This window comes from Gekko japonicus, unplaced genomic scaffold, assembly GCF_001447785.1.
Source record: "Gekko japonicus isolate JY-2015 unplaced genomic scaffold, Gekko_japonicus_V1.1 scaffold80, whole genome shotgun sequence".
In the NCBI taxonomy this organism is placed as follows: domain Eukaryota; kingdom Metazoa; phylum Chordata; class Lepidosauria; order Squamata; family Gekkonidae; genus Gekko; species Gekko japonicus.
The window spans coordinates 677690-702403 of NW_015168047.1; the positions used below are offsets into that span (position 1 = coordinate 677690).

The following is a 24714-nucleotide window of genomic DNA, read 5'->3' on the forward strand; positions in this document are numbered from 1 at the left end:
ATCTCATCTCTAGACTGAAAAATCCCAAACAGGCTCCAACCCTTTCTTTGCCCTCTTCTGTATTTTTTTTCTAGCTCTGCAAGGTCCTTACTGAGATAAGGTGGCCAGAACTGTACACACGATTACAAATAAGGCTGCATGACAGATCTATACAGGGGCATTAAAAAACAGGTTGTCTTATTTTAAATCCCAGTCCTAATAATCCCCAGGATAGACTTTGCCTTTCTCTCTGCTGCAGCACACTAGGTTGACTTTTCCATTGAGCTATCTTCAATGACCATCACAGCCTCAGCAAGTTCAGAGCCCTTTAGCATGTGCTTAAAATAGCGGGTTTTTTGTCCCAATGTGCATCACCTTAAATGCTAAGTGATGATAGTAGCACCCCTTAACTAGTGCCAATAATATGTCTGGTAGAAAATGTAATGTAGAAGCAATGCAATTCCTGCACAAGCTTATTACACAGACAGACAAAAGGAGGACAGGGAATTGCAGATGAATTTAGAGTTGCCACCACACATGGGGCATTTCGGATTCTTTCTTTTTCCCCCCGCAAGCCTGGTGATTTTGCGCCATTTCATATGCCTGCTTGAAATCAGTGACTATCTGAAAAGTACTGGGTTCGCCACATGGAGGACTCGGACAACGACATGCTGTAGCACACGTTTATTGTACTTCACATAGACAAAGACTAACTCTAACGGCCAACAGGGCCAACTATATACATATCCACCAGCAACCCTCCCACTCCCATTGGAGGGTTTAAATGTCCCGCCAAGGTGGCTATTGGTTGGGGCTGGGGAATCCAGGATCCAAAGTTTCCTTTGTTTTCGGATCCAAGCTCTGGCCTGTCCGCGGACCCCTGGAGGCGGTCCACATACATAACACCATCTAAACAGGGCAAAAGGACATAGAATGTGCTTAATCCCTAGACCCTAGAGTGCTTCCAGTGAAGTTGACTCTCTCCAAGCTTAGATCTCAGCCTGCTTCCACCTGTTGTACTCTTCCCGCTTGGACTGGACTCTTCCTGCTTCCTAGTAACTCTTCGGGTTTAGCAGAAAAGGCACATTCCCCCACTGAAAACGATGTAACAGTCTCATGAAGTCTTCCACTGAAACCACTGGGTTGTGCCTAGTGTTGCCATCGCCAATTCTGAGTTGGGAAATCCTTAGAGATCTGGAGATGGGCCCTGCAGAGGATGAGGTGTAATGCCATAGAGCCCACCCTCCAAAGCAGTCATTTTCTTCAGGAGAATTGATATCTGTAATTCTGAGAGACCTCCAGGCCCCACCTGGAGGCTGGCAACCCCAGGTACACTTGGGCTCATGGCAAGGGGACCCAATCCACAATGCTGCGTTTCCATGTTACCAAAAAGAGTTATGGAATAGGGGAAAGTCAGATGTTTTTACCACAGCCTTGGATAGATCTGAAACAGAATTAGGTGGCCTAAAGGAGAAGAAAGTGAGGCTGCTTCAGGACTAAGCAGCAGCATATCAGGACACATACAAAGTAGGTTGGGTAAAAGATAAAGGAAACAGAAACCGCAGCCTAATATGTGTCTGGTAGACTATCTGGAATGTAGAGGCTACAAAGGAAGGCTAGCGCCAGATGCATGTCCCACTGTAAAGCAGGACAGTAGGGCTGCGGATATTAATCTGTCTGTACAATTCTAAGGACACTTTCCTTGGAGTAAACATCACTGAATTGACTTGAACAGGATTCTGAGTAGATTCACTTAGGACTGTTCTCTCTGCATGGTGTGCTAGTACTTTACTAAGTTCCAATACACATAACAAACCAAACTTCTGAAGCTAAAATATATACTCGACCAGTAAGATGTTTGGGCCCAAAGCACTTTGGGTTGAAGTATCTCAAACAATTCTTCTAGGACACAGTTTCAGCTATCTACAAGAAGAAGCCCTCTGACTCTAAAGGCATCAAGACCCAAACAACTGCACCATTCCTTTGAGGTTTCTGCTCTTCTGTCTTAGACTGGTGTCCCTTTAAGATGTACAATTGCTGGTGGAAGTTATTCAGGTCACCCCCTTGTCCAAGGTAAGCACTCAGGTAGCCTTAGATGAACTGGAATTAGAGTATTCAGGTGGCTGCTTTGAAAGTAACCTGAATCACGTCAGCACGCACAGATTGTTGAGACAACCATTCATACCCATCAAAGTCTTAACATCGCTTCTAGAAAATCATCCCAGATTAAAGCTTCAAGCACATTTTACAGATGGGAAGACCAAACTCAGAGAGACCCTTCTGTGTGATTGTGCCATTCAAACGTACTGCTAAAAGCTTTGTCTTGGCTGATCATAAAGATAGCCTTGGGTTATGAAGAGCCAGCAGTCCTCTACAGACCTAAGAGAGGAGAACCCAGCCTAGAAGAAAAGTCACCCACCTCCAGCACCAGCCAGAGCTGATCCCCATCCTTCGGATCCTTTTTGTAGTAAAGCCCATAAAACTTCACTACATTTGGATGGTCAGAGAGCGCTTTCAAGATGTTGTATTCAGCCTCGATCTCCTCATCGATGTCCTAGGGTCACACAACAAAAGCAAGCAAACAGAAAGTTAAAAATCACATCTATGAAAACAATCCCCTCTTACCCTCTGAAGATTATTTAGTAACTAAAATCTAAAGATAATGGGGTGGGGGATGAGAAAAGTTGCAGGGTTCAGAAAATGTGTGCTTAGTTATAATCAGTCATAATGTATGTGCTGTACAGCTAAAATGCACAGGAGAAGACATTCAGTGCTGGTACTTGAGGTCCCTTTCCAAAAGGGAAGCAACAATTTTGATGGGAGATACTTGGAAAAGGGATGCTGGAGGAAGGATTTGTATTTGAGAGGAAGACAGCTGAAAGAAAACCAAGCTTAATCCAGTTAGTGATTAGTGCATAAGTTGCAACATCAGTGCAGAAGTACGGTGGGTTTTTTCCTTTGGGTCTCTACAGCGGCTGCCTTTAACAGAACGGAGGCAATTTTTAAAAAATCATCTAAAACTAGATTATTGAGTCTGTTTACTCTGTACTGCAAGTTATTCTGACCAGAAACGTCTCACTGACATTACCCAGTCTATTAGTTGTAGATTTTCCGGGCTGTATGGCCATGGTCTTGGCATTGTAGTACCTGATGTTTTGCCAGCAGTTGTGACCAGTGTTCCCTCTAAGCTGAGTGAGTGTGAGCTAGCTCACACTTTTTTAGCCTCCAGGTCACACATTTTTGTCTTAGCTCAGGAAGGAGGGCTCCAAAGCAAACCGATTTAAGCAGTAGCCAAATCGCTCGCTCACAACTTTAATGCCAGTAGCTCACAAAGTAGAATTTTTGCTCACAAGACTCCACAGCTTAAAGGGAGTATTGGTTGTGACTGGCATCCTCAGAGGTATAACACAGAAAGATGGAGTACTCTCTGTGTCAATGGAGTACTCTCTGTCAAATACTCCATCTTTCTGTGTTATGCCTCTGAGGATGCCTGTCACAGCTGCTGGCAAAAAGTCAGGTACTACGATACCAAGACCATGGCCATACAGCCCGGAAAATCTACAACAACTAATGAACTCCGGCCATGAAAGCCTTTGGCAACATATTACCCAGTCTGCTTTGATGTCATTTGGATGCCAAATTCGAAAGGCATTCTCATCAAAAGCCCCACAGTGAATATTTCACTGTTTTATCAATTACAACACGAACGGATGGTAATTATTTGAAAACGCACACACAGAGACCATGCGATGGTAATTATTTGAAAACGCACACACATACCCAGAGACCATACTCCTGATCCTTTGTGTTTCAGCCTCTCACCAGCCTAGCACTCCTGAAGGAAAATGGAGCTTCAAGTCAAGTGCCTTTGTTGCTTATTGCAAGGGCTCCCTCTGCAGCCGTTAACGATTCCTTCCGTTTCAGTAGAAGGAAGCCTTGAGCAAAGCTTCTTCAGCCAAATCAGCTTCCACAGATTGGGGGCATCACATGCAGCGTCACACTGAAGCAGAAACTATTGCTCAGGTGGCATCAGACATTACCCTTCTCAGGGAGCCACACCAGATTTTTTTTAAAAAATGTATAGAGATTTTACAGCAATGCCAGAGAGAATGGAAGAAGAACTGGCTGGGTATAGGCACCAGAGGTTGGGAAAAATAGCTTTGAGAGCCAGTTTGGTGTAGTGGTTAAGTGTGCGGACTCTAATCTGGGAGAACCGGGTTTGATTCCCCACTCCTCCACTTGCACCTGCTGATGTTCCCACAAACATGGGGGATACATCTGAATTGGAACATAACAAAATATGAATATAAAGGCATTACAGAAGCACTCATGCAGAAGCTCTTGATCCTTGCCAGTTTGGACAGCCAGTTTGGTGTAGTGGTTAAGAGCGCAGACTCTAATCTGGGAGAACCAGGTTTGATTCCCCACTCCTCTACATGCAACTGCTGGTGTGACCTTGGGTCAGCCACAAGTTCTTTCAGAGCTGTTCTCTCAAGGGCAGTTCTCGAGAGAGCTCTCTCAGCCTCACCTACCTCACAGGGTGTCTGTTGTGGGGAGGGGAAGAGAAAGGGATTGTAAACCGCTCTGAGACTCCTTTGGGTAGTGAAGGGCGAGGTATAAATCTCTTTTTCTGCTTTCCATCAGCACGTTTTTACTGTTTCAGCTCATTTTGGTCCCTTGCCCATCCACATTTTTTTTATTTATTTGTTAGATAGGCTGGCTCAGGGCGGCTTACAGACAGAATAAAATTCTGACAATACAATAGCATAAAAGGTAAAGGTAAAGGTTCCCTTCAATGTTAAAACTCAGACATAATAAAGTGGCTGAGAAGGGAAATTATGGGACAGTATGAACAGTCTGCCCAGCCAGTTTTCAGGTGACCATGGGAAGGTATCAGAGGAGAAACAGGAGCAGGGCCAGCACTCTTGTTTGTGCACCCAAACCACTGCATCACAGTCTGTTGTATAGTTTGTGAACAGTTTCTAGCCTGCCCATAGAGCTGTTGAATGCCTGTTTGCTGCACTCTGTTTCTGCCACTTTCCTTCCATAGCCTCCAGCCTTGGTCCAGGGTGCTTGTGTTCCTTAAGAAAGCAATATTTCACGTGCAACTGTGCACATTAAATTATGAATGCAAAACACTTCTCTCTCACACAGAAAAGAACAGGAAGCCCGTTTAGGAATGGCATTCCGTTATTCCAGTTTGGGCTGGTGGCTCAGAACCTCAGCTTTCCTCCGTTACCAAGAAGAAGCTTCCCTGACGTTTTCCCATTGATAAGACAGCTGAAAATAATTAAATCATTTAGATGAATGTAGAGCATAAAGACAGAAAACAGAATGCTCTCTCTCTCTGTAGAGAAACTCCACGAGGTGTTTCGATGCATTTAAATTAATGTCATGAAGATGATAATCTCGCATTTATGAATCACCAACACATTCAAGAAGATCCATTAATGGACGGGGAATGAGACCAATTCTTTGGAAGCAGATAGACACTGCAATATTGCAAAGCACCGGCAATTGGAAAGATAAATCATCCATCCAGAAGGAGCCCTTCATGGTGGGTGGCTGGATACTGCCCATGTGTGGAAGTTCTCCTGTTGTCTTCTCCATTCCCACAGCCCCTTCTGATAGGATTCACTTGGAGGAGTATCTATGGGAGGGTCAGCAAGCTGGAAGGGGGGCGAACACAGGGACAAATTTGGCTCCCTTCCTCAGTGGAGCTGCACTTGCAGAAGGAGGGTGAATGATTTCACTCCCTGCTCCTTTCTCACTCCAACCCACCCAACCCGTGCACGTCTTTCTTTGTGCAGATCCTACAAGCCTAGAAAAAACCGGAAGGGGGTGCAATTGGGGAAACTCAGTGTTCCATACACCAAGTGGGAAGATACTACCAAATGTTTTGAGCTTTCCTATGTTGCAAGCCCTCTCAAGTGAAGGATGTTGTCATGCCACATTTTGTCAATTGTTGACCTTTTAAAGTGATATAAAGCCAGCAGACCATAGAAAAGCATAGAAAGAACACACCTAAAGGACATATGACCTTGCGAACAGTGCAAGCTCTGTCCACATATTTTCCCATCATACAGAGTGCTGCAAGCTTCAAGCAGTTTGGCAAAGATAAACAGAATGCACAGGGGACTGGCTGGCAGGGAATAAACTCTTAAATAACAAAAAAAGATGCCATTAGTATGTATGAACATAAATTAATCCATTCAATCAGATACTGAACCAGCTTTGTGCACTTCTGGTATCAGCCCAGCCATAGTCTGACAAACACGGCTACATCTCTCAGTTTAAGCAAGGCCTACCACCCACAGTTGGATAACATGCATGAACCTTGAAGCTCTTGTAAGCAAGCAACAAGGGGGGCTGTAACTGGATAAAGGAAAGAAAACGGGTGGGAATAGGCAATAGGGCCATATAACAGTACATCAAGAGACAATACAAAGAAATGTATGAAGACATAAGCCACTAGAAGCCAACCCCAATTAAAAGGTCTCGCCATTTTTTTTTACAGGGTCAGACTTTCTGAGGAAGAGGGAAGTCCCATAGTTGTGGGTCAGCCAACAAGAAATCATTCTTACGTGAACTTGAACCCAATCAAAGGAAATACAAAAAGAGACACTTGGTCTGAGAAACTGTAATAAGGCACAAGGGAAGAGACAGTGTCTTAGGAACACTGTATGACTGTGCAGTGGCTCAGAGGTTAAGATGCTGAGCTGCAGACCAGAAGGTCGGTGGCTCAGCAGTTCAAGACCCTAATGCTGTGTGACAGAGTGAGTTCCCACCCCTGGCTCCAGCTCCTGCCAACCTAGCAGTTCCAAAGCAAGAAATTGCAAGTAGATAAATAGGTACCACTTTGGTGGGGAGGTAACAGTGTTCCATGCACCTTGGTGTTTAGTCATGCCGGCCACATGACCATGGAAACGTCTTCGGACAGCGCTGGCTCTTCGGCTTTGAAACGGAGATGAGCACGGCCCCCTGGAGTTGGATTCAACTGGCTTTCGAGCAAGGGTAACCTATGACGTTATTAATGCCAATTCTGACCCATATTTTTGATTGTGCTGATACAAACATGCAAACAAAGTAGTAATGTACTCCCATTAACCCATAGTAGTCAGAAACACCTCCTTATTCTGTGCCAGAGAAGCTTTGATTCTTTGACTAGCAGTGCAGTCCTCATCAAGTTACACTGTACTGTATCAGCTGAAGACAATGAGCTTAGAAGGCATATCTCTGCTTAGGGCTACATTGTAAACTATCTGAATTTTCATATTTAACCTCATATAGAATGCATTATAATGAAAATCCATGTGCATGTATATATACATATATAAACTGCATAAATGTTTATGAATGCCCAATATGTTGTGATTTCACATTAATCTGGGGGAACCCCAATGTGTCACCCCCTTTCCTGATACTTTACATGAAGATTACTGACTCCACATGATCGTGACTCATTAGAACAACTAGAATGTTTGAAGTTAGTGCTTATGTTAGCCAACATAGTTCTAGAGATATCAGTATATGGGAATATAATTTACCTTTCCTTTAAAATAAAAACAGTGTTCATGCTCCCATCAAAACCCGAACCTTACACAGCAGTTGATTTAACACACAATAATTTATATTGCCCCTTTTGTTTGGGGTGCCTATTTTGATAAGAGTGCAAGAAAACTTTGTAACAGCCATGGCTATTAACTTAAAGTCGCTTACGTGAACCGGATCCAAGATTTTGACCGCTGCTTTGCTCCCATTTTTCTTGTTGAATACCTTAAAAACTTTGCCATACGTTCCTTTGCCGATAGTCTCAGTTATTTCCCAGGTATCCGAAGGATCGGGAAAGCTATCAAATGATACTGTTTTGCCAGTTAAGGGCATCATCTCAAATATTAATCCCTAGAAACAAAACCAAAAATTATGCATTGAATCTATCATTATTAAAAGTTAAAACTCAGCAGGCAAGTACACACACTCAGTGCTTGTACACTCATTTTTCAAAACACACATACAAAGACCGGAACCAAATATGGGCCATTACAATCAGACTTACTCGCTCACACCACCCCAGGACTGTCAACTTCAAGTTAGGAAATTCCTGGAGATTTGAGGGTGCAGCCTGGGGAGGTCAGATTTGGGAGGGGAGGGACCTCAGCTCAGCTGGGTATAATGCCATAGAGTCCAACGTCCAGAACAGCCATTTTCTCCAGGGAAACTGATCCCCTTAGTCTACAGATCAGTTGTAATTCCTGCAGATCGATCACAAGGCCCCACCTGGAGGCTGAGAACCCTACACCAACCTCCAGGTGGTAGCTGGAGAGCTCCTGGGATTCGAACTTATTTGAACTGCTTGGGAAGGTGGCAGGGCTTTTTTTGTAGAAAAAGCCCAGCAGGAACTCATTAGCATAAATCTGCGTGTGCATCTGTTTTTCGTATGCTTGAAAACTGCTTAGTAACAGGCAACATTTATTCATTAAACCTAGTGTGTTGTCTCACTTCCTGGGAAATAAGAGCATTCGTTGGCCAATCCGCCCTCTGTATACACGGGAAAATTTCTCACGCCACGCCCACTGTCGTACATAAGACTGAGTTGGGCATTCGGAACCATTCTTAGAGGAGGTCCGGTATCACTTCCCTCTGTAGCCACACACACAGAGGTTTTAGCTGTAGCTGAAGCCAGCCGGAACTCCGTTCCTGTGCGTTCCTGCCCATAAATAGCCCTGCAAGGTGGACTCTATGGCATTATCCCCCACTGAAGTCCCTCCACTCCCCAAACCTCACTCTCCTCAAGACTTCACCCCGAAGATCCCCAGGAATTTCTCAACCTGGTCCTGACAGCCCTACACCCTACTCGTCTTCCTCTCCAGCCACAATCTTTGATTTTGAGCACCTCACAGATGGAACCCTGTCAATCTGTGCTTATCAAATCTCCATAAAGCGCTGAATAATTGACCTTTGTGTCTGGAGGATTTTAATCCTGCCTATCAACAAAAACACTCTTGGAGGCAGTTTACAAATAAAATGACCCAGTAATAAAATAATGCAATATAGGCATTAAAAATGGTTACACACAATTCTAGACTAAAAGCAGCACGGAATGCAGTACAATATAGCAGTCTTCCTTTGTAGACCCGAAACCCCCTGAGCCTTGAAGTGCCCTGGCTCTGAGCCTCTTCAGGCTTTAGAGGTTATCGCCAGCTCTTTGAATTAGTCCTGGAAGCAACCTAGCAGCCAGGGCAGTTGACTAAGAATTGGCAAGATGTCTTATCTGAAGACAGTGCCCATCAGCAGGCTAGCCAACACATTTTGCACCAACTGAGCAATCACAGACAGCCACACAAAGAGCGCCTTTACAGTAATCTATTTTGGATGTGAACAGAGCATGAGTAATTAAGGCCAAATCTTGCCTCTCAAGGAAGCGCCACAATTGGTACAACAGAAGGTGGTGAAAGATACTAAGGGCACTGTATACCAAAGAGGAGATATGCACATTTGCACACCCAGACCTAACCCAACACCAGAACTAAAAACCTGTTCCTTTAGAAGAACAGTTGGTTTTATACCCCACCTTTCACTACCTGAAGGAGTCTTGGAGCATCTTATAATCACCTTCTCTTCCTCTCCCACAACAGACACCCCGTGAGGTAGGTGGGGCTGAGAGAGTTCTGAGAGAACTGTGACTGGCCCCAGGTCACCTACGATGCTTCAAAACCTGGGTCTCCAGATTAGAGTCCTGCCGCTCCTAACCACTACACCAAAGTGGCTCTCTCTTTAGGAGCAGTGGACACACATCCAGACCAGTGTTCCCTCTAAGCTGAGTTAGTGTGAGCTAGCTCATAGTTTTTTAGCCTCCGGCTCACACATTTTTGTCTTAGCTCAGGAAGCATGGTTCCAGAGTAAACTAATTTATGCAGTATCCAAATTAGTCACTCACAACTTTAAAGCCAGTAGCTCACAAAGTAGAATTTTTGCTCACAAGACTCCACAGCTTAGAGGGAGCATTGATCCAGACTAGGCCAAGTCTTTGATCCCTGACTGGCCAGTGTCAGCTCCATCTCCACATGGAGATGGGATTTTGTGGTTTCCCTGTTGCTGGTGTGGATGCATGTAAAGCACAGCAGCAACAGGGCTTCTACATGGCAGGTTTCCCCACAATTTCCCTGTTCCAACACCCCCCCTCTGGAAGTGCCCACCAGGGCTTTTGCCATTTTAAAAAAATCAGCACTAGATCATCATTACATTGGTATATCATTGTAACTACAGGTATGGTGGGTTCTTTGAATTCTTAACTTTTTTTCCCCAAAGAAAGTCTACAAGGCTTGCGAAGATATGCCTTTTTTCCCTTATATCCCTACAAGGGAGGGGGATAGAGACTTACCTTTACAAAAATTAAAGATGAAAATACAGAGAACTGCTGAGAACAATATTCTGGAGCAGATTTAAAAAGTAGCAATAAAAGCCCCCCCATGACCGGGGGAAGAAGTGGCTCCTGCTGGTACAGTGTCAGGGAAATTGGCTGTCACGTGGACCAGAAAATCCAAATTTTCCCACCCAAACAGCAGCTGGCTTTACTATGATATTTCCCAAACCTTTGGAGCAAAGCAAGTTTGAGAAAGATCAAACAAGCTGTGGAAATCCCTGGAGGTGCAGAAATGCACCATGATGCTGTTGGGAAGCACGGGGGGGGGGAATCCCCCAAAGCATTGAGTGCAGGGCAGATAACCCATGTAGAAATGTCATGAGAAAGCTTAATTTCCATGACCCTATTTGAAACTGGATCAAAATGGGGCAAAATAAACTGCCTCATCATAATCTGTCTCGTCATACAAGAAATGCTGGGGATGCCCACCCACCACTTATTCAAAAAGGGACACTGGATAATGTGAGCAATCACTGTTAAGATCCTTAAGGTGCCAAGGAGATTTGTTTTTCACAACTGCCTCCTACAAGATAATTGCCTCTACCCTTTTCCTTCAAAGATCCATTTTGTTTCTTGGCCCCAGTCAATTAGACCCCTGTGGCTAGCAACGACCCTATTTGAAACTGGATCAAAATGGGGCAAAATAAACTGCCTCATCATAATCTGTCTCGTCATACAAGAAATGCTGGGGATGCCCACCCACCACTTATTCAAAAAGGGACACTGGATAATGTGAGCAATCACTGTTAAGATCCTTAAGGTGCCAAGGAGATTTGTTTTTCACAACTGCCTCCTACAAGATAATTGCCTCTACCCTTTTCCTTCAAAGATCCATTTTGTTTCTTGGCCCCAGTCAATTAGACCCCTGTGGCTAGCAACTTGTCCAAAATAATTGAACTCCATGCAAGCAATTTTGATTAGATTGAACCCCAACAGCATTCCAAGATTGAACTGTCGAACTCACATACTCTAAGCCAGTAAGCTACAGAATGTTTTGGGTCTAAATCACCAGAGGCATAATTTTAAAACTGTCTTATTTCTGGGAACAATTCCACTGCATGGTTTCGTGCAGATGCAGTGGTGACAATGAGCTTACTTGGCTGGCATTCACCACCACAAAGTAAACGTGAAGATGGGCTCTTATTGGGTACTTTTAGCACAAGTTTTTTCTCTACTTGCACTGGCCTCCCTACTCATTTCAAAGCTTGCAGCTAAACCAAGGAGCTTGAGTTCTATGGAACCAAAGAGGACACAGGCACCATCACGTCAAGCAACCAGGAAATCTGACATCAACCTGGGCTTTGACAGAAGTTCATGCCATATCAGTTCCCTGAGGGCCTATGTGACCATCTGGATCTACCAGCCTACAACCTATAAGAAGTTAAAGGAGCCCGCTGTCTTGTAGTGATTAGAAGTCATCATCTTAAAACCCAGGTGGTAATTGTCAATCCATGACAAGTAAGTTACAACATGTTGCCCCATTGATCCATCAGTACAGAAGACCAGATCAAGGATATCAAGCATATCATCTTCTCTATGACTAGGGACAATGATGCACTTGGACAGCTCTTACGGCTGTTAAGGCAACCTTGATGTCCTGGTTATCTATCAAGTTGGCGTTGGATGGTAGAGTCCCTCAAAATCGATAGCCTTGGGAATTTCAGCACCAAATACAAGCTCAACTCCATTAGACTAGACCAGGCAGGAAGAATTATGGAAGGGACCTCCAGGATCATCTAGTCCAAGACTGTTAGGTACAAAGTAAGCAGTAAACTAACAGCATCCCCAATGTGCCTCTGACTGTCAACATGAAATACGGTACATACAAAATTCCAACCAAGAAAGCACCTGGAGATGGTGAAGGGAGCTTAACAGATGATGACAACTCCCTGTCCCTGGTAGGTGATGCTGCATCCAGGACCCTGATGGACAAACCAAGAAGAGACCCACACCTCCCAATGCATCCAAACTGTTCTTGGTAATACATTCCAGCTCACTTTCTCATTCAGGATTAAATCCTGATGATCTCCATCTTCCCACAAACTGATCTGGCATTCAACACCACCAAGCTATTCATGATGATAAGAAATTAAGAAGAAATTAATCAGGCCCAGGGAAGCAGACTGGCCATTCATGATGTTTTCGATCAGTGAATGGAGATTCCAAAATGTAAGCAATACTTCAGTGTGGGACCCCAAAAATTCCATTGAAGGGTCTGCTTCATACACTGCATTTTTAAAGAATACATTTAAGATTTTAAAAGCTTATATGAGAATAGATCTTGTCAAAACTTGGAAGCTAAAGCAGTGTTAACCCTAATTGGTATTTGGATGGGAGACCACCAAGAAAGTTGAACATCACTACACAAGAGGCAGGCAATGGCAAACCACCTCTGTTTGTCTCTCGCCCTGAAAACCCTACAAGATCAACATAAGTTACCTGTGACCCAATCACACTTTCTATCACCATCAGAGTGAGAATTAGTCAAAACATATGTGTAAATATGCACTATGTAGGCAGGACAGAAGATGGTCAATAAAAGCCCAGATAGCAAATGTCAACACAAACTTATTTTCTACTAGAAAGCTGTATGTACTCTCTGGGCTGAACCCGGCTACCATAAACAGTGTATTCTTCTATGGAACCTCTCTAGTATTCTGGGGGACCATGCATATCCCACAGAGATGTGACTGGCACAGGTCAATCACTTCACTATGTATCTCGTCCCTCCTATTACCTTATCCTCTTACCATTCATACAAAACCATTTTCTCTTATTGCCTAATCCACAGACATCCAAGAAAATGGTTTTAGGAGCTGAGTGTAAACATATATTGTTTCAATTAAAACAGATGAGTGTAAACATACACTGTTTCAAATAAAATAGATATGCATGATCAGGTGTTGGACTGGGGCCAAACAAGTCACAAACTAGTATTTTCTCTAGCATTGAATAAATCTAGCTGATAAGCTTCAACCTGAGTAGGACAAAGCTGGGACAAACTCTAGCAACAGTACGTAGTTAAAGTAGTGTTTGTTGTTCCCCATGTGGTGACCCTGCGTGATTTTCAAGGCAAGAGAGGTGGGTTGTCACTGCTTTCCTCTGCATAGCAGCCCTGTACTTTGGTGTTCTCCCAATCCAAGCACTCACAGGGGCAAACCCTGCTTAGCTTTGTAGGACAAGGGGAAAAGAATGTGATTTCTGAATATGATTTCTGACACTCTCTCCTTGATGTATATTGATGTATACTGACAGCTGTCACTGTGCCTTCAAAGGTTTAATCATAGATCCAAATTTTGGTATGTAACCTAGAATCTTTTGATTAGAGAAACTTATAGCAAAACATATTTTATATCTGCATTTTTGTGTATAAGAAGCCTCTGTAGAAGGAATTAGGGTGCAATAAGAATGGAATGCTATTTAGAAGTTGCAAGGCCGCCGAGAGCGAAGTTTAATGTGATTCACAGCTTTTATCAGCTAGTTCTCCACATGCAAGCCCAGGAAGGACCCAGTGTTCTCTAATGTTCCCAATGTTCTGAGGACAAGGTAAGCAAGTGTAATTACTGACAGCACTGACAGATGCACTGAGTCAAATTATGCTTGTATGATGTTAACTGCTCGGTACCAGTTAGAGACTCTTTAATGTGTAAATAATATGTGATGTCATTTGGGGTATAAGACCTTCTGCCCTTCCTGGTTATGGCAGAATACAGCTTTGGAATTACTGAGGTGCTAAGGCACTCAGCCTTGTATTCCCTGTTTCAATGCATTAAACAGATATTCATCTAACTCGTTGGACTCCGACTGTGTGTTTCCAATTCGGCAACGGGAGCACACAGGCACAGATTTGTGTATCAGCTTCTGAGATCTGACAAAACAGAGCTAGCCTGGGCCATCCAGGTCAAGCCTTTTAAAAGATACTCTCATATAAAATGATGACAGACAATTCATTTTGCCATGATCTTCTGTGCGTCACATTTTGATTCTGCTCCTCCTTCAAGGAGGTGAGGTTCTCCCTCCACCATTTTATCCTCACAACACCACTGGGAGCCACTTCTGCACTGTCATTTTTGTCAGTCGTTTGTCCTTATTGCCTTGGGTTCCCCCCCCACCCCTTTCCACGTGTGTTTTGATCCCTCTAGGACTACTAGAGAGAGCAAAACACATGGGGGGGGGAACACTGAAGAAATAGGGACAAAGGAGTGACAAAGATGGCAGTGTGGAAGTGGTCTGAGATAGGCTGGGCCAAGGCTGGGCCAAGACTGACTGCTCCAAAGTCCCATAGTAAGATTGGTGACTGAGTGGGCATTTGGACCTGCATCTCTCCAGCACTTGACTGGCACTTTAACTACTATACCCATACTGCCTTAGCTGTGAATCCAAAGTCCTGCATTCAAATAACCACTGCCGCCATGAACTCACTGTCCTGACTAATCATTTTCAATCACAGCTGCAGCCTTTACCCATTTGCAATACGGGGGAAATGCTGATTTACATTGCAGAGTAGAGATTACTGAATGTATACATAATAATATACTTATTATTTAAATATTATATAAGTATATATTTATATATTATATAAATATATAATAATAAACATAAACAACTTATATAAATTATATTAATAAATCGTGCAAAATGGAACTTCTGTCTCTTGGTGCATACGGACCTTGCAACTAATGAACAAAATTCAGTTCTTTTCCTTCTAGTGGCACTCAATTATGAAAAAATAGAGAACATAAGGGTAATTTTTCAGCCAGTGGATGCTTAATCAATATTTATGACCAGCAAGCTAGGTCCCGAAGTTTACGGACCTTTTAATTTTCTTATTACAATCCAATGAAAATGTAAAATGTCAGAAAAATCAATTCAGTATTAAACTCTCTTAACTTTATTTGGCAGAACTGACAACAACCAAGAACTGGGTCACCAGTAACCCAAGAATGACTTGCTTTACCCGTAACTGATATCCAAGTCAGAAAGTACGACAAAGTATTAGATAACATAGTGCAAGAAAGGAAAGGACCCTAAACTAAACAACTGGACATATATATAATGGTGTGCATTCTACCCCGGACCGACCATTCTACTAAAGAAAGTGTGAAGCTTTCCCCCGGTTTGAGAAGCCTATCCCCAACTGAACAGCCACTTAAACTGGAGGGAAGTTGGATCCACACCGATGGCTGGCCACAGATAAACCACCCGAATGACAGCACATCTACCTAGGAGGCACCTACAGTATGATTCAGTCAACAAGAGTCCTGTGATTACACTGATAAAAGTAAACGAAACTTACACTGATTTCAGTGAACTGCAAGGTTGGACTCAAGTTTGGATTAGGAGTTTTCCAGCATTCACATGATGTTAAAACATGAATTATGAAGGGAGTGTGACGACTGGGGCCATATAGCCAATACAAAACCTAAAATTGAAACACTCTGTAACCCTCAACACACTTACTTGACTTACAGGTTTCATTGCAGCTTATTCCTAGATGGTTATCAGATCCATGGCAGAGACCATGAACACACACACATGAACCTGCCTCATACCGAATCAGACCACCAGTCCATCAGGGTCAGCAGACCCGTAGCTGGGGAGGGGGAATTTGGAGACAATGCCCCCTACAGATGAGCAATGCCCCAAAACAGTCAGAAACATTAAAAATATATTTTAAAAATGTAAAATATGCATGGGGTTTCCAAAATTCCCGGACACAGTCAAGGAAGCCTCAGTCTTATTTTCTTTTTTCCGGGCTAAAGAATAAATAGGTTTTTAAAAATGCAAAAAAAGTTTTTCTGGGCTAAAGAATAAATAGGTTTTAAAAAATGCAAAAAAATAAAAATAAAATTGCAAAATACAAGAGAGTTGGAGATCCCCCCCACTTACACAGAAAAGCAGCCCAGAATCAGGTCTCTCCAATTGAAAGGACTAGAGAACTAGAAGGGACTAGAAGTTGCAGCAGAGCCAGACCTGCTTCTGCTGCTGCTGCAAGAGGAGCCGCAGGCATGGCAAGGGTGCCCCCCCCAATTTCCCCATGCACCACCAACCAAATTTTTCTGGCTATGCCCCTGAAAGCCAGTATTGTCTACTCACACTGGCAGCTGCGCTCCAGAGACTCAGCAGAGGTCTTTCACATCACCCACCACCTGAGCCTTTTAGCTAGAGATGCTGGGGACTGAAATCTGGAACCTTCAAGCAGATGCTCTACCCCTGAGCCACAGCTCCTTTTCACTTCCTGGAATGTAGCTGGAATGAATCTAGAAGTATTCTAAAAACACATTTATCCTTTCCCAACAGGTTTCACATGGCCTGACATTACACACACATTTGTGACCACACTGAATGCAAATGGTCATTGTCCACTGCATCTTACCAATTTCCCTGTGTATATATTGTCTTATAAGCAATTCCCTCCACATCTAAGTGACTTTTGCTTCCTGTTACTATAGTTAGGGCAGAAGAGACATACCTTAACTAATGATATTTGATTTATGCAATGGAAGCAATACCTTCATAGGAAATTGTGTGTGACGTATGCATCACTTTATTGAGGGACAGTTCTATCTAACTGAAAACAACACATGCTTTAATGCAGTTTTACGAAGTATGTTATTAATATGCCAGGACAATTGGCTGGAACTTCTCTGTGGCAGTCTAAGGCAAAAGCAGAGAATCCCACCTATTAAGTAAACATACTGACATTATTTGTAGCAGACTTTTGCACAATTAAGTGACAAAATACTCACAAAACAAGGTGGTTTAAAGTTCTTTTTTTCTCTGAAAATCAAATGTCTGGAAACAATCTCATTGGAATTACAACTTGCAACCCCACAAAAGGTTGCAGATGCAAACTATCCCATCTAGTTGTTAACTAGGTAGCTAAAAGCATAAAGAAAAACTAGACTCCATAAACAAGTCACTTGTGCCAATTACATGGTAAGTTGAAAAGAAACCATTGCTATTTCCAACTATATGAAGATCATCATCAGAGTAGCCTGTTTCCCCTTTATCACTGAAAGAAGAGCTCTTAAAACGTTAGCACTACACCTTCTCTCCAAGTAGCCTCATCCAGTTCCTCTCTCCACAAGAAGGGGCAATCTACAGAAACAAGAGCTCTTCTTAACTAGCATCACTTTTATTACTCCTTGCAGTTTTGGTTATTCAGTAGAGCCCTACTACCGTTTCCGGGTTTCAGGTTTTTAAATCCAGCGTCCATTCAGATCTGTGGACATACTGGTGTCGATTATTTATCTAATAATAACCCCCCAGCCCGGCTAATCTGTTGCAGGAAAAAGAAACAGGCGTTTCCGGGCACCCCACGACTCCCGCTTAAGAGTTCTGCTCTGCTCCCTTTCCAGTTCCTGGATCGTAACATAACTTTAAATGGAAGCCAGCTCCATTGATCTCTCTCCTGATTAGTTTGCGTTTCATCCTATAGCGAACCCATTTGTTTGGAGGTTATCCGGACTCCAGCCCCACGCACCTACTAGGGCGCACGCCCACCGGGCATCCCCAGAGGAACAGTCCACTGAAATCAGTGGCCTTTCATGGAAAGGTTATTCGGAAGCCCCACTGAGTGCAGCGAGGTTCGCTTCCAAGTCCTCCCTTCTGCCCCACTTTTTCTCCAGGCGCAGGGGCGGGGAGGTTCAACTGCAGCAGGTCACCTGTTGGCTAGAAGACGCACAGGACGCCAGTCGCCTTTGTGCGCCTTTCCCTCGAAACACGTGCTAAACCGCCCCCCCCCCCAAGCCCCTTGCTTCGACGACCACGCCTCTGCTAGGGGGCGATCCTCCCTCCTCACGAGCTCCTGCCCGTTTTTCGACGACTCTTCCTGACGTCAAGGAGCGGGGCTTCCACTCACCTCGCCTGGCGCTGCAGGGGTAGGGACGCGGCGGCGGCGGCGGCGGCTCGGGCGTGGTTTGGGGGCTGCCAACGCCACCTCCCTCTCCCCCTTCCCTGCTTGTGCCCTCGGACAGCTCGGCCCATTCGAGGCGCTCCTACAAGCCAGTTGGAAGAGCACCTGCGTCCCCCTCTCCGGCTACGTCGGAGGATCAGGTTGCTCCGGAGTAGGAAGCGGCTTCCACCATTCAGGACCGTGACCCCTTCCAGCAACGGAAGTCTTGCCTTGGGGGCTCATAGAAGGTCGGCCGTTTCGGACTTCCCCCTTCCCCTACTTTCCCGGCAACCCGAAGAGAGAACGCGGCGGTATTTCTACCGCCCCCCCCCCCCCCCCGGGCACACCCAAAAAAAATGTCGAGACCGGCGCGCCTCCTCTGGAGCGGCCACCTGGCGTCAGGAGGCACCCGCCAGCGGCTTTGCATTAAACGGCGAGGACGGCTCAGCTCCTCCTCCCCGCCCAGCTAGTCTGTTCTCGTGGTCGTGAAAGGGCGCTGCCGGTATCGGCTGAGGGACTCTTCGCTGGATCGTTGTTTGTTCCTCGCAGTGCCCTCAGAAGAACCTGAGCTTTGAGGGAACAAGGCACGTTTAACCCGGAGACGGAAAACTGCCACACTTTTAAAGCCACCCTCTTCCTACTAATCGACCCGTTTTAAGCAATGTTAATCACCTGCTTAATAATCCATAGAAGATTCTGTAGCCCAAACACTGGTTGCTGCAAGCCCTTTATTAGGCAGTGCTGCACAAGAGATAAGTAATAAATATACATAGGAGCACCCGGCACAATTGTTTCAGTGCACTGGCAGTTACTGGCAGGTATTCACTACTATCATCTCTTTCTGTAAAGCATCTCTAAGAAGCCCTTTAATTACATGAAAACAAATTAGAATCATAGAGTTGGAAGGGACCTCCTTCCAAAAATAAATAAATAAATAAATAATAAATCTAGTCCAAAGATGGCCTCCCCCCTCCAGGATCCCTGGTCAAACTGGCCTGGAGAAAATCGCTTCCTGGCTCAAAAGTGGTGATCAGCATTTCCCTGGGCATATAAGAAAGAGCCAGGAGAACTAAGCACTGATTCAACCCTTCCTGCCCTCCTTCTCATGATCTGCCCAAGTTCACAGAATCAGCATTGCTGTCAAATGGCCATCTAGCCTGTGTTTTAAAATCTCCAAAGAAAGAGGTTTACCTGTTATTGCCTTCACATACTGGTTATGCTACCATCCCACCTACCCCCTCCAATACACCTTAGATTCAAGATCTGATCTCTTTTTTTTAAGAGTCAGATTTGATTCCACACTGAACCACGTTAATCTCTATAGCTGTAGGCTGCAGACCCGCACTTTAACAGAAGATGCTAGGGCTTGGATAGCTCCTCAACTGCACTACAGTGAAGTGCCACATGAACACACATGAAAGCTGCCTTTTATTGAATCAGACCGTTGGTCCATCAAGGTCAGTATTGTCTACTCAGAATGGCAGCAGGTTGCCTGGACCTGGGATTATTATCACAGCACCTGTTACCTGATCTTTTTAAGTGGAGATGTTGGGGACTGAACCTGGGACCTTCTGCATGCCAAGCAGATGCTTTACCACTTGGCCACAGTCCACCCCTCCTTAGGATCTCAGTCTGTCTGACAACAGGCTTTACATAGCTATTTTGGGCTGCCATGAAAGGGCTTTTTCTTCTGATCATCATGGAAGCCCCAAAGTTCTCTTATATATACACATACAGCAGTTGAATTTTGTCTCTGTTTTAAAATGGGTTTTGAGGGTAATTTTTAAAAAATACAATGTGATGTTTTTACTGGATAATGTGAGTCATCTGGAGTACCTGTTGGATGCTGTGATTAAGCGACACTACAGCCCCTTCCAGAGTGTCCCACTCATGAGTGTCCAAGCAAGCTGGCTGAAATGAGCCACAGAAGTGGACTCAAGAAAATAGTTACATTTCCATGAGGGCTTTTTTGTTGCTTACAGTTATAACCCACTTTTCCTTCCTACAAGATTTCCACCTGGTGCCAAAGAGATACCTCATTAAGCTTAATTATATAATTGCACTTGGAATATTCTTAGAGCCACACTTGTGACAACTGAACACACCTGATGGGAAGCCATAGATAGCCAGAGCTCAGTGCACATGTGTGACCTAAACACAAATTGTATGCTAATTCCAGCACAAAATGGAACAGCTACCATTGAGCTCCCAAATTCAGGCAGAATATACTGTAACATTCTGTTTGGGTAATTGTTTCTCTTCTTGAAAAATTCCAAGGAATGTGATGCTGTCTGTGTTCTTTCACATTTATTTGATTAATATACATCTGCCACATTCTTTCTTCTAAAGATGCTTTCAAAACTGCATTTTAGCCCCCTTTTGAAGACATGTGTAGATAAGTGATCCATATAATCCCATTTAAAAGACTGGCTGATATAGCAAATTGTTGATAGGATACAGATTCTTTTGTGTCTAGAATGAAGCTTCAGCCTCTCCCAAAATGTCCCCATTCTTGGTTCACCAACAGGAAGGAAGCTTATCTTGGTCCTCTGAACTGGAAAATATCAAATAAGTGAGGCAGCTAGCAGTAGGGTTGACCCAAGTAGCAATGGAGAAATAGTCATCAGACAAAATCAAAATGGCTTCCTCTCACAATCTCAAACTCCTGTATTAGTGATTAATGTTGTGCCATATCTGAAACATCACAAATGGAGGGATATTTGTATGAGGGGAAGTGATCTGAGATTAAGATACTGACCTTCTAATGTGCCCAAATATACCACAATAGACTGCCCCAAGCACTAAATGGATTGTACTCTCACAATAGACTAACAGGACAGAGGCAGTTTCCATGGAAACTTGGCTTCAAACGATAGAAACCTCTATGCAGCTTGTTGTAGTTTGTCAGGCTTGTTTTAATGCAGTTGTTTGGTGATTTTATTGTACTGTTTTACTTGTGAGTTACATTTAGCAGGTCTCTGGAGAGGCAGCATACATTTTCTTTAATAAATAATTATAGGTTACAAACCGCTGTACCTGGAAATAAGCTGGTGCTGACTGTGCAGTGCAGGTATTGTATATTCCCTGGAGGTTAAGTACGCTTAGGTTGCCAATCCTAAAAATACTCCTGAGCCCTGAATAGCTGCTTGAGAAGTCTCATAGATGAAAATCTGCTCAGTTTCTGCCTATTGTTCAGCAGGTAACTATAAATGTGACCAGCTAGAGAAAAGCTGTCAATGCTAATGCCACAGAATTTTGTTAGTTGTTATCACAGACATTACATGATTGAACAGTTCAGTCATTTCTAGGCCATTTGAACTACATCATGGCATATGTTTGTATGGTACCCAACCTGTTTGCAAATTTGAAGGCTTTGGTTGTCAAATCCTAGGTGCATCCACAAACATTCCTGGGTCCTTCACTAATCTCTAGAGGATATTCCAAAAATAGCCATCAGGGGATTTGCATTTGGATTTGTTGGTGTTTCTATCCAATTAGGGAGTACAGCAAACAGTAGCACAAACCACTTTATGTTTTCTGGAGGCCTGAGGCCTGTAAAAGTAGACAAGGTAGCAGAAGGCTTCTTAGCACTTCCCCATCTATTTTACAAACCACGCCCTTCATGCTGTTTCCTTAAAGCTACTAGGCCCAGACCTTGAGAGGAATCATATACCTTTAAGAAATGAATAGAAGATTCATTTTTTAAAAACCAAAAGTCTTCCATCATTTAGGTATGTTGCTGCTAAAAAGCTACCCCAGCTGACCTTCTTCTTTAAGTGGGACTCTTAAGGATATAGGTCCAGATCTAGTCTGTCCTTACTTATTCTGGTCTAGGACTAGGGTTCCCAACTCCATCTTGGGGAACTTCCTGGAGATTTGGGTTGGTGGAGGTAGGCTTGCCAAGTCCCCCTGGGGGCCGGGGAAACCCCCACCCCAGAGGCCCGTTCCCCGCTGCCGGCGGATCAGGCCCCGGGGGAAGCCCCACCCCAACGTGCGCGTCACCCAGAAGTGACGTGACCACGCCGGGCGTGCTGGGGGTGGGGCCACAGTCATCTGAGGGAAAACTCTATGGTTTCCCCTCGGATGGTCGTGGCCCCGCAACCAGCATGCCTGGCGTCGTCACATCACTTCTGGGTGACGTGGATGCGGCGCGCGTGTGCAAAGCGCGTGCACGCGCCCTCCAGACGCCAGCCGGGAGTCCCCCACTGCGGCACAACACCCAACTTGGCAACCCGAGGTGGTGGAGTTTGCTTAAAGGGGGGGGGAGCTCAGCAGGGAAGTGATGCCATGGAGTCCATCCCCTGAATTACCATTTACCCCAGGGAAACTAATCTCAATAGTCGAGATAAGTTATAATTCCAGGAGGACTTCAGACCCATCCTGAAGGTTCGTAACCCTATCTAGGACATAAGTTTACAAGCACTGTTTGCTTACCACCAGTGTTGTTTAAGTACCTGTAGTAATGGCTGGAAACAGGAGAATCCAATGAACACAAATGTATTTTAATCTGCATACGCCGTACACATTTTAATATGTATTAAATTATGTATATGTTTTAATATAGCTACAACTTAACCAGTGTGTAAGTCCTTGTGGTATTTCATTACCCAAACTGTTTCGGGGAAACCACCTTTATCATCCATGTTAATGTGAATATTATAAAGCACAAGTACATCTAGCAATCATTTTTATGGGGGGGACCCCCAAACGTTAATCACAACTCTGTACTCTCATGGAAACAAAGTCTTTCCCTGTGCAGTTTACCTAGATGAATAGTCACTGAGAATTAGATTTTTTTTTAAAAAAAATCTGTATTCCAGAGACAAAGAATGGTTAAAAATCCTCAGCATTTCCTTATTGCTGTGCTTCAGTTAAATGGTGCTGAGTTAAATGGTGTCCTCTTTGAATTAAATAATAGAACTTGGCAAACTCAGAGTAAACTAATACATGACTGTTTCTTAAAACGACAACATTACTAATTAATGTAATGGCAAAGCAGGCTATGTTTCACACTGTTCTTCAATGCCAGGCAGCGAGCTTTATTGAAGAAAAATGGGCTACTAATAGGTTATTGTTAGTAATGTCTCTGGCCTTTGCCAGTGGAAGAATGTGCACATTGCTTTACAGAGTAAGTGCAGAAATACAAGGTCACTACCCAGAAGAGCTTACAACAGACCATGGTCCAGTAGAAAAGTGTAAATAGAATGATCTTGAGGTGGAGGTAGATCGAGGGCTTGATCAGCCTAGGCCAGATGGCATTGCATTGGCCTTGTCTGAGTACCGGAAGAGCCTGAGAGTTCCTGGATATGGCTTTGCTTTTTTGGAAAACAGGTGGGTGCTCTATCCAGGAGTGCTCTTTCAGATAATCTGATATAGAAGCAATTTCCTCTCCGTGACAGTGCCACCAATGCCACATTGATCTATCCTTCTGTAAATTCTTCATATTAAACTATTGTATTGCACTGTCTTATAAGGCTTCTCAAACCCAGAAATGTTAAAGGTGTGTTTATGGACCAGAGGAGGGGAGTGTCACAGGCTGGAGTGCAGGCAGGGCGAGAGAGGGGTAGTCCGGGTCCAGTCCGAGGTCAAAAGCCAAGAGGTCAAGAAACCAAAACACCAAGTCCAAAGCACAAACTGCAAGCATAGTCGTCAAGCCAGAGTCCAGGGGTCAGAAGCCAAAACACCAGAGTCTAGGGCACGAACCAAGAGCGTTGTTGTCAGAGTCGGGGTTGAGGAGCCAAGAGTTCAAAGTGGGAAACAGAAATCAGGAACACGGGCGATGTGGGTGCAGAGTGTCATCAAGCTGACTAGTTGCTGGCACAAGGGATTAACCGAGAGTGAGGAGCTAAATATCCCTCCGGGCTGTTGTCAATTACTGGCCAGCGCAGTGAGAGACCACCTGCTGCATCGGGTTGCCAAATCCTGCCGGTGCTGATCTCGCAAACGGGCCACTGGTGGGGGCGAATCAGGGGGGCTGTTTGACATGTGTTGTTCCGCCTCACCTGTTACCGGAGCAGCCTCTGTGGCTTCATTGGGGCCAGGTGTAAATTCTGCCGGAATTGGGAGCTCATCCTCAGCAGCACTCAGGACTTCTGCTGGGGCCGGGAGCTCATCCTCGGCTGTACTCATGACAGGGAAGGAGCCAGAGACAGGGTTAAGGTTAGTGTTCATGCCAATCACGGACACCCCCATGTTTGCCATCTGAATGCATTTACTGCTAATCAAACTAACCTAAATACTTGTCAACAGAAGTCCTCTTCAGACAACATATCCCAGGTGACAAGAATCCGGGTAGAGGGTGGGTATGCATGAGTGTACTGGGCTCATCTCCTAGATAATGACAATCACCAGAACATGTGTTTGGTTAGTTCCTATCCATGAACAGAGTGTATGCATGTAGGCTCCATGCTCATTT

General features: G+C 44.3%; 1 protein-coding gene across 1 annotated transcript in view; it reads right to left on the minus strand.

Moving 5' to 3' along the window:
• Positions 1–7866, minus strand: part of MYO3A (myosin IIIA) — a 128874-nt gene extending 121008 nt beyond the window's left edge. Inside the window, exons 1-2 of the mRNA XM_015414286.1 lie at positions 7699–7866; positions 2399–2533 (exon numbers count right to left, since the gene is read on the minus strand). Coding sequence (XP_015269772.1) covers positions 2399–2533; positions 7699–7866 — 303 coding nt within the window. The remainder of the gene's footprint in view (positions 1–2398; positions 2534–7698) is intronic.
• Positions 7867–24714: the final 16848 nt, after the last annotated feature.